This window comes from Vigna unguiculata, chromosome 3, assembly GCF_037176805.1.
Source record: "Vigna unguiculata cultivar grain cowpea cultivar isolate G323 ecotype 2 chromosome 3, ASM3717680v1, whole genome shotgun sequence".
Classification (NCBI taxonomy): domain Eukaryota; kingdom Viridiplantae; phylum Streptophyta; class Magnoliopsida; order Fabales; family Fabaceae; genus Vigna; species Vigna unguiculata.
In genome coordinates, this window is record NC_140794.1 from 21,600,882 (window position 1) to 21,612,166 (window position 11,285).

General features: G+C 36.4%; 2 protein-coding genes and 1 pseudogene across 2 annotated transcripts; 1 reads left to right on the top strand and 2 right to left on the bottom strand.

Annotated features, from left to right (window-relative positions):
* LOC114177621 (histone H3.2) lies at window positions 1–682 on the top strand. The gene has a single exon (XM_028063038.2). The coding sequence runs from the start codon at window positions 22–24 to the stop codon at window positions 430–432; it is 411 nt and encodes a 136-aa protein (XP_027918839.1). The 5' UTR covers window positions 1–21; the 3' UTR covers window positions 433–682.
* Window positions 683–769: 87 nt separating this feature from the next.
* Window positions 770–1,613, bottom strand: LOC114175152 (putative glucan endo-1,3-beta-glucosidase A6; annotated as a pseudogene).
* A 4,245-nt stretch (window positions 1,614–5,858) lies between these two features.
* Window positions 5,859–7,821, bottom strand: LOC146887581 (2-hydroxyisoflavanone synthase-like). The gene is made up of 2 exons (XM_085671211.1): window positions 6,803–7,821; window positions 5,859–6,720 (listed from the first exon to the last, which is right to left on the bottom strand). The coding sequence occupies exons 1-2, from the start codon at window positions 7,697–7,699 to the stop codon at window positions 6,049–6,051; spliced, it is 1,569 nt and encodes a 522-aa protein (XP_085527337.1). The 5' UTR covers window positions 7,700–7,821; the 3' UTR covers window positions 5,859–6,048.
* Window positions 7,822–11,285: the final 3,464 nt, after the last annotated feature.

Sequence of the window (11,285 nt, forward strand, 5' to 3'; positions counted from 1 at the left end):
ATCCAACTCCGTGTCATCTGAATGGCTCGTACCAAGCAAACCGCTCGCAAATCCACCGGCGGAAAGGCACCGCGCAAGCAGTTGGCGACGAAGGCCGCCAGAAAATCTGCTCCGGCCACCGGCGGCGTGAAGAAGCCGCACAGATTCAGGCCAGGGACGGTGGCGCTCCGTGAGATTCGGAAGTACCAGAAGAGCACAGAGCTCCTGATCCGGAAGCTCCCGTTCCAGCGTTTGGTTCGTGAAATAGCGCAGGACTTCAAGACTGATCTCAGGTTCCAGAGCTCTGCCGTCTCTGCCCTCCAGGAGGCCGCCGAGGCCTACCTTGTTGGTCTCTTTGAGGACACCAATCTCTGCGCCATTCACGCCAAGCGCGTGACCATCATGCCAAAGGACATTCAACTCGCCAGACGCATTAGGGGCGAGCGTGCTTAATCTCCATCTTATCATCTCTGTATAGACAATTTTAAGTTGTTGTTTCTTGTTAAATGTTTAATCAATGAAATTATCGCTTTTCGGCTGCAAGTGTTTCTCTTCAAATTTTGTACGTATTTAATTTAATTCTGTAGGTTTTTAAGCTTTGGTTTCTTGAATTAAGATGATGACATCTTTACGTGAAAGTGAACTAATGTAAGCATAAGGGCTGAGTGCATTGTACTACTCGAAATTGTTGTCATTGAAGTGACCTGAGATTGTTAGGGTTATTTGAGTGTTAATGGTAGGATAATAATTTGAAATTTTCTCTCATTTGCTCTTTTCTCATTACAGTAAAAATGCCCTGAGTGCAATTTTCACTCAACTCGGCTTCTTGCGTTTCCTTTGCAGTCCCACATAAACCTGTTTTGTGTGGTGAATTGTGGCTTGGGGCTGGTAATTGTGCAGAGTTATTGATGGGTTTTTTTTTCCTGTTAAGTCAATATCATAAATTGGCGTTCCGTCAGGATGTAGCAAGCCCCAGTGTCCCTCTGTTCCTGGACCAGGCTTTTGGTTTTCATCGAACAGTGAAAAGATGAAGGTGGGTATTGCCACTCCGGGTCTAGTTGGGGTTCCAATAGGTGGCTTTGTTGACATTTTGTGGATGAGGTTGCGGTTGTATGTGGCAGCACTGAATGTGTTTGCTCCAAGTTCTTCTTCGTCACAATAGTTAGGCCAACCTGTTTCGGATATGACAAGGTAGATGTTGGGGTACCCCAGTTTAGACATGGCAAAGATGAGTGAGTCAAGCATTTGGTCCAACAAATTGGTGTAGACCAAGCCACTGGCAGGGTCTCTTATGCTGGAATTTCCCCTGAATAGAGCAAAGTCAAGGCTGATGTTATATGGGTTCTGCGACCACGGGAAATAGGGGTATATATCTATGAAGAAAAAAGACTTGGTTCTGTTTAGGAACTTCAGCATTGGTGCCATCACACTGTCTCTCACGTCAGGTCTGAATGTGCCGCTTGAAGGTGGGAATGTTGATTGCAGCACTTCCATGGCTAATGGGGTGCCAATTTTGATGTCTCTGATTTTCTGACCCTTCAGGGATCTTTCTATGTTTCGCACTGCTGAAACAAGATCATGCGCATTTGATGGCCTTGTTCTGAATTGTAGCTCAACACTTCGTTGACCACGAAATTAATAATTAATATTAATTACAACTTATTTATTCATATTAAAATATTTTTTATTATTTATACATAAAATCATTTCCTACACATGAATTATCAATATCACCTTCAACAATAACATGTGAAGAGAAAGAAAGGTTTGACATTTGATAGTTAAATGTTTTGATTTAGTGAAGATTCTAACCGCACAAGTTTTAATTTAATGTTGAGGCAATGTCTCGAAGTAAAAGATCGCAACAGGAATTTGAATGAAGTTTGAGAGCTTGTTGGTTGTTGGAAGGGCACCTTATGCTGCTGGTTTGAATAATGACATATTTCACAAATGGTTTTACAGGAACCATGGAAGTAAGAAAAAACTTTACAAATCTGTTTAGTAACATTGTCAGAAGGATGCCCTAACGCCAAACATCAACATTATCTTTAGAACAATTTAGAGATATATTAAAGGAAAGATGATCTTTAGAAGACAATCATCAAGGTAATATAAACCCTATAGCATAATCGCAGGCCCATTCATCTTGTATGAAGTATTGTGTTATATCTAACAATGCTCATAAAAAAAGATTAGTCTCTGGTTTAGGTCTTTAATAAGAGATTGTAAAAAATCAAATTAAAGAAGAATTCTAGAATATAAAGAACATTAAAAATCATGAAATTTTTTGAAAAATATTTTGTTCCAACGTACTTAGCAATAATAGTAAGGTTATCAGGAAGTCTCACAATTATAGGTTCAATTTTTGTAAAATATCTAAGATCTAGAGTCTACCTTGTTGTGTTTTGTGAGTGAAAACATTGTTGTTGGCCTTCTGAATGTGGCTGACAACATGATTTTGCTCATTCTCGTCATCCAAAAACTTTAAAAGCTTTTGTATCTGTTCGACATTTAAGAAAGCGAAAATGATATTTGAACAAAAAAATTTGACAAGATTTTGACAAATCGGACGTGGCATCAGAGTTTTTAAATTTTTATTACAAAAAGCTTTACTAAAAAGAAACGTTACACGTGCGGAAGTTATTTTGTTTGGAAACTAAAATGGAGAAGTGCATTGGAGAGAGAAAGAGAGAACGGGAATGGGAGAGAAGTGAGAGAGAGAGAAAAGTAAGTTCCGACACATTGTCGTCGGAGTACCAAAGACATAAAGAGAGGGAAAAACAGTGATCCCTTGGAGCATTGGGGGCAGAAAGTGAAAGAGAGCGAGAGATCGAAATACAGAGAGAGTTTAGAGTAGTGGTGGGGAGTAGCGCATACGTATATGGGGAGCTACAATATACTTTATGTTAATAGGTTCCAGGTTTCACTAAAGTTAATTTAAATAACACATTTGGATCATTCTTCATTGATTCACTCACTCACAATGTAATTTCAATCATCCAATGTCCATTCAATGAAGTTGGTAGTAGTCTAACTTCACAATAGGAAAAATAAAGAACTGTAACAAAAATAGGGACTTAGTCATAACTATGTGGGGAGTGATGTCAAATTTTTTGATAATAAGTTGCAGATTTTAATAAATTGTATTTAAACATCATATTTCGATCACATCATTCATTCACTCACTAACAAAGTAATTTCTGTCATCCAATCTCCATGAACTAAAGTGGGTGGTTTGTCTAACTAGTCAAAACCCAAAAAACACAACTCCAAACAAAGTGGGGAGTAAGAAATACCTATGTGGGGACTTACGTTTAAACTTTATTTATATAGATTGCAGATTTCAGTAAAGCTTATTTATATTTCGTATTTCGATCATTGATCTTTCATTCACTGATTTACAAACTCATCTCCATCATCCAATCTCCATGAACTAAAGTGGGTGGTTTGTATAACTAGACGAAACCCAAATAACACCACTCAAAACAAAGTGGGGAGTTAGGCATAACTATGTGGGGAGTTACGTCAAACTTTATTTTTATAGAGTGCAGATTTGAGTAAAGGTCATTTATATATATCGTATTTGGATCATTGGTCTTTCATTCACTAACTTACAAACTCTTCTCCAATCTCCATGAACTAAAGTGGGTGGTTTGTCTAACTAGACAAAACCCAAAAAACACAACTTCAAACAAAGTGGGGAGTAAGAAATACGTATCTGGGGAGTTACGTTAAACTTTATTTATATAGATTGCAGATTTCAGTAAAGCTTATTTATATTTCGTATTTCGATCATTGATCTTTCATTCACTCATTTACAAACTCTTCTCCATCATCCAATCTCCATGAACTAAAATGTGTGGTTTGTCTAACTAGACAAAACCCAAATAACACCACTCAAACAAAGTGGGGAGTTAGGCATAACTATGTGGGAAGTTACGTCAAACTTTATTTTTATAGAGTGCAAATTTGAGTAAAGGTCATTTATACATATCGTATTTGGATCATTGTTCTTTCATTCACTGACTTACAAACTCTTCTCCAATCTCCATGAACTAAAGTGGGTGGTTTGTCTAACTAGACAAAACCCAAAAAACACAACTCCAAACAAAGTGGGGAGTAAGAAATACGTATGTGGGGAGTTACGTTAAACTTTATTTATATAGATTGCAGATTTCAGTAAAGCTTATTTATATTTCGTATTTCGATCATTGATCTTTCATTCACTCAATTACAAAATCTTCTCCATCATCCAATCTCCATGAACTAAAGTGGGTGGTTTGTCTAACTGTACAATAGCCAAAAAAGATCCACTCAAAACAAACTGGGGAGTTAGGCATACGTATGTAGGGAATTACGTTAAACTTTATTTATATAGATTACAGATTTCAGTAAAGCTTATTTATATTTCGTATTTGGATCATTTGTCTTTAATTCACTAACTTACGAACTGTTCTCCATCATCCAATCTCCATCAACTAAAGTGGGTGGTTTGTCTAACTAGACAAAACCCAAAAAACACAACTAAAAAAAAGTGGGGAGTAAGGCATAACTCTACAATGCTTCACTTCTCTCACTCTCTTGCGGTCTTCAATGGATGTTCCTCTCTTCTTCCTTTGCACCACTCCTTTTTTCTTTGTCTCTGTCTCCACCACTACTCTAAACTCTCTCTATATTTCGATCTCTCGCTCTCTTTCACTTTCTGCCCCCAATGCTCCAAGGGATCACTGTTTTTCGCTCTCTTTGTGTCTCTGGTACTCCGACGACAATGTGCCAGAACTTACTTTTCTCTCTCTCTCTCTCTCTCTCACTTCTCTCTCATTCCCGTTCCCTCTTTCTCTCTCCAATACACTTCTCCATTTCAGTTTAACAAAGCAACTTCCGCACGTGTAACGTTTCCCTTAATAAAGTTTTTTGTAATAAAAATTTAAAAACTCTGGTGCCACGTCATATTTGTCAAAATCTTGTCAATTTTTTTTTTTGAAATATCATTTTCGTTAAGGAAGTGGTATACTCTTCTTTAGAACATTGATTAGCATATTCCTGTACATCACTTTTTGCAATTTGGTACAAATTTTAAAATTAATTTAAAAATGATTTTTTAGTTTCAATTGACTTATATTTATAGTTTGATTAGTATCAACCTAATTACGGCCCAATCCTCCTTATTAACCAGTTTGCATTTAATTAGAAGATTATCTGACTTTCAAGTGAATCATTTAGCGCAACTATACAGACAAAGATGTAGCTCGCAGGAGTACGATAGGTTGATGCCTCTGCTTGGCGACCGACCGACTCACGAAGTTGTAGTCCGAATGCAGAACAATATCAAGAGTCTGAATAGTTTCCTGTGAACAATCTATCTGACAGCGATTTGAGAAGCTTAGTAAGATGTAAGCGGACATGCGATTTTTCAAAATCGACTCACGGTATGTTCGGATTAAGAAGTAGATAACATCTCTAGAAACTTTTGTTAAGGTTGTCTCATCGACCGGTCACTAAGGGACTGATCGATCAGGAGTGGCAGGGGCCAATCATGTACGGTCGCGAGTGAAAATAATAGAATGGAGTAGATGCAAGACTTTACACAATACAACGTACCATTTTATATTTTTTTTTTCTTTTTTTCTTTTATTCTTGTTTTATTTTTATTTTTGTTGTTATTATCGTAGGAGAATGTATCGATACGAAAGACTACCTACAACATATTGTATAATGAGAATAATAGAAACCCAACATAATTTCCGCTTATATTTCCGCTTTGCAGTAAAAACATATATATTTTAACGAAATTGTGTTAATACATCAGACTTGTCACAAATTGTTTTTATTTTTACGAGAGAAAGTGAAACGATGAAAGGAGAGAAGGCGAGTGAAAATAATAGAATGGAGTAGATGCAAGACTTTTACTTTGGTAAAAAGAGAAAGATCGAAGTTACATATCTGAATAAGAAATAAAGGCATCGCATGTGTGTGTGTAGTAGGTGCGTGAATTACAGCTTATTGAAATAATTATGAGAAGATAAAAGTAAGTGCAACGAAGGGGAACATGATGTTGTATGTTGTAATCTACGGGGAGAGGAGTTTGGCAGCGAGGGTTGTTTTTGCAAGTGGAAGACAAACGAGGTTGTGTTTTCTTGGAACAGTGAGGCCAGCTCTCTCTTCCATGCTAACTTTGGCATCATCACCTTTGAGTACATGTCCTTGTGGGTCAAGCACTTGAAGGTCAAAGCACTGGATAACAGATGCAAGAAGAGTTGCCATTCCTGAAGTAGACAAATTCACTCCAGGGCACATTCTCCTACCTGACCCAAATGGGAGAAGTTGAAAATGCTGTCCCCTTAGATCAATAGGACCAACTGCCCCTTCACCTCCATTTTCTAAGAATCTCTCGGGACGAAATTCCGATGGTCTGTCCCAGTACTTAGGGTCTCTTCCTACAGCCCACACATTGAAAAGTATCAATGCACCCTCTGGGATAACACACCCCTCAATCTCACACTCTTCCACACACTTTCTCTTCACCACTGGGAGTGGTGGGTGCATGCGGAATGTCTCCTTCACAATCGCCCTGATGTAAGGAAGGTTTTGAGTATCAACTTCATCAACCAGTCTATCTTTTCCCACAACACTGTACACTTCCTCCCGAGCCTTTTGCAACACCCTAGGGTTGTTGATAAGTTCTGCCAAAGCCCACTCAGTAGCCACGGCTGTGGAATCTGTCCCAGCTGAGAAGAAATCCTGTCAAAACAAAAGCTTGGTGAGTATATTTTTAGTCTTTAGTAGTGCGTCAACATTGTTTCTTAAAGCATTAACAACTTACCACAACAAGACCCTTGATCTGCTCCTTGGTAATTTTGATCTCCATGGTCTCGTCCTCAGCGAATTCAAGCAAAGTATCGAGGAAGATACCGCTCTGCTCTCCCTCAACAACTTCTCCATTCTTTCTCCTTCTAACGATCTCTTGGCGCTTCTTGATAACCTTCTCAATGACGGGGTCGAACTTGTTGAATATCTCATCAATCCTCTTCTCGTACTTTCCAAACTTGAGCTTCTTCAAGGGCCAGATGAAGTCAGTGAGACTGTACTCTCCGAAAATCTTAACCGTCTCGCGAGCCAAATCTCTAACCTCTTCGGCCTCACCAAGCATGAGCATGGAGATGGTGTTGTTGGTCCACTTGAGAAGCTCCTCAGTGACGTTAAGAGGTTGTTGGGCCTCTGCACTTTGGGCGAGAACTCTGAGAACCTTGCGGATCTCATGGCTCCTCAATGGCCTCAACTTGTTGACGGTGGTGGCGTTGAGGAGGTCGTTCATGATGAGCTTCCTGATGAACTTCCAGTAAGGACCGAAGGGAACCATGGCAACGGAGTTATCATAAGTGAGGCGCTTAATGGCAGAGGTTTGGAACCTTGTGTTGAAGGAAGCAGCCTCGTGGGTTTGAAGGAAGAGTTTGAAGAGCTCAGGGGTGGAGGCAACAACGGTGGGCATAGACCCAAAGTAGAGAGAGTACAAAGGGCCATAACGTTTGGATAAATCTATGAGAGAGTGGTGTAGAAGTTGGTCTTTCAAAAGGTGAAGGTGTCCAATCAACGGAAGCCGAGGCTTTGGGCTTGGAGGGTTGGGAAGGTGGCGAAGTGCCTTCGATTTTGCGCTCGGTGTGGGACGCAGGTGCAGAAACAGACCCAGCACCAACAACCCAATTGCGATTTCGAGCAACATCTTCTTTCTTTCTGCTTCTTCTCTCTTCTTATTATCTTGCTTTCTCCCGCTACCTCAAGGTTAACAACTCTCTGTGTTTTACGTAAGAACCATTCGAAGTGTTCGAGGCTAAGAAACCAAGATACTTTTGGCCTGATATAAAGGCTTGGAATGCTTCGTTTTTATATGCATCGGAGGGGTGCATCTGTTGTCCTGTGGGCCCACAAAGAATTTTAAGAGAATGATTCCAGATGTTTTTGTTGCAAAAAAGTGTATGTATCTCACCTACCACGTAAGGTATGTATGGTCTAAATTATGGTGCTGAGTGGTGTATGGTCTAAATTATGGTGCTGATTGGCTGCGCATCGGATTTGGTTTGGTTTTGGAATTGGTGCGCAACTCGAGCCAGGAGGCCCTCGGCAACTTCGCTTTGGAACACTGCCACGGGCGGAGCATGTTGATAAATTCTGAAGTCAAACATGGCTATTTTATTATTGTTTCACTAGGACATAATGAACTGTGAGACACCAAAATTTAGTCCGGCAACCAAATATTATTTCAAATAAGGCAACCGAGGTTTTAAACATATGTGACGCATGAGACACCTTTCCTTCATGGGATGCGATACCGTTGAAATATGCTCTATTTAAACTATTAGTTTAAGTCATACAACATTTATTGGTAAATGACACGCACTTAATTAACTTTTAAATCCTTTATTTTATTACTTTTTTATTATATTAAATATTTAAAATATTTATATTTTTTAATTACATATTTATTATTTGATATTGTCGTCCACTAAACTAATAGAATGTTATCTTGTATAATTATCCCTTATCTATCTTAACATGAAAATAATAATACTTTTGGATAACCAAAATAATCCAATCAAAATTTATATATTTTATTATGATGATTAATATAATTAAAGAAGCACATTATTTATTATAACCATAACTATCAAAAATTAAAATTTATATATTTTATTATGATGATTAATATAATTAAAGAAGCACATTATTTATTATAACCATAACTATCAAAAATTACATATGTATAAAGGATGACTCTTCGTTTGTTCAAATTTTCTAATTCATTAATAATTTAATAAAATCTAAAAATTTTAATTTTTAGGATAAATAATTATATTGTTGTAAGAAATTTATTATTCATTTTATATTTCTATATTGTTTTGATAATCTTTATTACAAAAAATTATCTTTTGTAGATGTAGAAATAAAAAGAGTTAAAATAATAAGACTAATTATGCTATCAATCAAATTAAAATGTATTTGATTTCCCAGTACTTGGTAAAGATTGAAATAATTCAAACATAATTGATATACTACTAGAAAAAAATGACATATAATGATCGATTTTAGTGACTGAAAATGCCAGTGACGATTAGTGACTGAATTAGTGACCAAATATATATTTTCTAAATGAGCAACTAATTTAATAACTGATTTTTTGGTCATAAAATAGAAGTCACAAGGGTGACAATTTTAATTATTTTTTATGTTATTAATTTGTTTTTAAGTTAGAAATTAGAAACTACCTCCCAAAATTTTGACACATTAAAAATTCCCTCCGAAAATTCACTTTCCAAAAACTCCCCCAATCACGATGTAAATATTTACAAAACACTTGACTAGATCACCGAATTCATTCCAAACTACACTAACCACCAGACTCACTGTTCACCAACACACAATATCCCACCACTAGGCAAACTAGAACCAGCTCCCAACGAACAAGAACCAAGCTCCTACAAACCAAAATTAGGCCCTACGAACCAAAACTAGGCCCTCCACAAACTAACACCAAGCCCTTCACGATCCAACTTCTGTAATTAGCTTCACGAACCACACTAGACCCTTCTCAAACCAAAACCAGGCATGCACCTGACCACACTACTTCGTGAACCATACCAAGAAACGCAAACCCTAATCTAAGGAAGCTTAAACCCTTGACGAAAAATTAATTGATCATGTAAGTGAATGCAATGTCTATTTTTGTGATTTATCTAGGGTTTTATGATGGATTTATGGTTTAACAATTTGAATTTTCTTGGATGGGTTTTGTTTTGGTTTTATTTTGTTTTTTTCATATTTTATTATATTTTTTGATTTAATTTTATTATGGCTTTCTTCAACTATTGTGTTTTACATATTCATTTTCCTTACATTTTTGGTAACATGCAAGTGTGCCTAATGCTTAACATTGAATTTGTATATACCAATTTTCAATGGGCTGCATAATCAAATGTGTAGGTTTCATTGTGTTTATGAGTTATTGGTGTGCATTTGATTATGTTGCTACCCATTCCTTTTTGTTTTTCATTTTCAGTTTGAATTTATAAAAAGAAACTTATTTCATAACTGCATGAGGAAGCAAGGTCAATTAGTCAGTGTGGTAAAGAAAGATTGGCGAATTTAATTGGTTGGTTTTGTGAAGGGGATGAGAGGTTGCTTGTGGCAGAATATATGCCCAATGAAACATTTACAAAACACCTTTTGCATTGTAAGAGCTCCTTTCATACAATTTTATAATCTCCTAAGTATTGAAAATCTAATTAGTTCAAAATTTATGGTTTATGGTTTTTTATTTTTTGCTTTTCTGTGAGGTTAATACTTTGTTTTGTTTGTGCAATATACTTACATAAGCAACCAAACTTTTACATCTTCTTTTTGGAATTTTCATGACGCTACCCATTTTTTATGTTTTTTTTTTATTATCATGTGGGCTTGGAAAAACTGAACATATTGTAAAAGATGCTAGTATAGTATGTTATTGAATAACTTTTATTTAATAATTACATTTTTTTCCCTTTCTCTTTAGATGTCACTTATAAAGATCGATATGCTTTTAATTAGATATTATTATTTTTTAGGTAAGTAATGAAGTGTAAACAAATTTAAATCTGGTTTTTGTCTAGAGGAATATTACTTTGATAAGATGTGACTGACAACAACTTGTTGGAATATTATTGTGTAAAAACCTTTGCTTTAACTGTCAAATTACTAAGAAGTGCACGTGTAAAATGAATAGCAATTTCTATAAAGACTTCTATGTAAATTATACTATAATACCCTAATTTAGGGTGCCACAAAAAGATATTAAATATACGTGTTTCGAAGAAAAATGAGTCATTTTATATCATTGGAGAAAATGTACAGAAATAAAAACTTTATTTTTACTTTTAAATGCGTAGGTCTAAACCATATATACTCAACAATTTTCTAAGTAAGAACAAATGAAAGTTACATTGTCTTTATCATTTATTTGAAAGAAAACTTAACAAAAGAAAATTCGAGTTCTCATTGTCCTCTCATCAATCTACTCCATACCAGAAACATCTGCATTATCACCTATTTTCGTATAACGCACAAGTCATACGATCATCGCACGCACAACAAACAAACATGGGTGAGCTTAACCACAAATAATATCATATAAAGTAAACAAAGCAAGAAGCAATAAACATCACATCAAGCCAATAAAGATACTCAAGCATTATTATCACAACTACAACTCTAAGGTTTATTTGACTCTCACACGCAACCACGCAAACTTGTTACCAAGAGCCCGCTGGTTCAAGTCG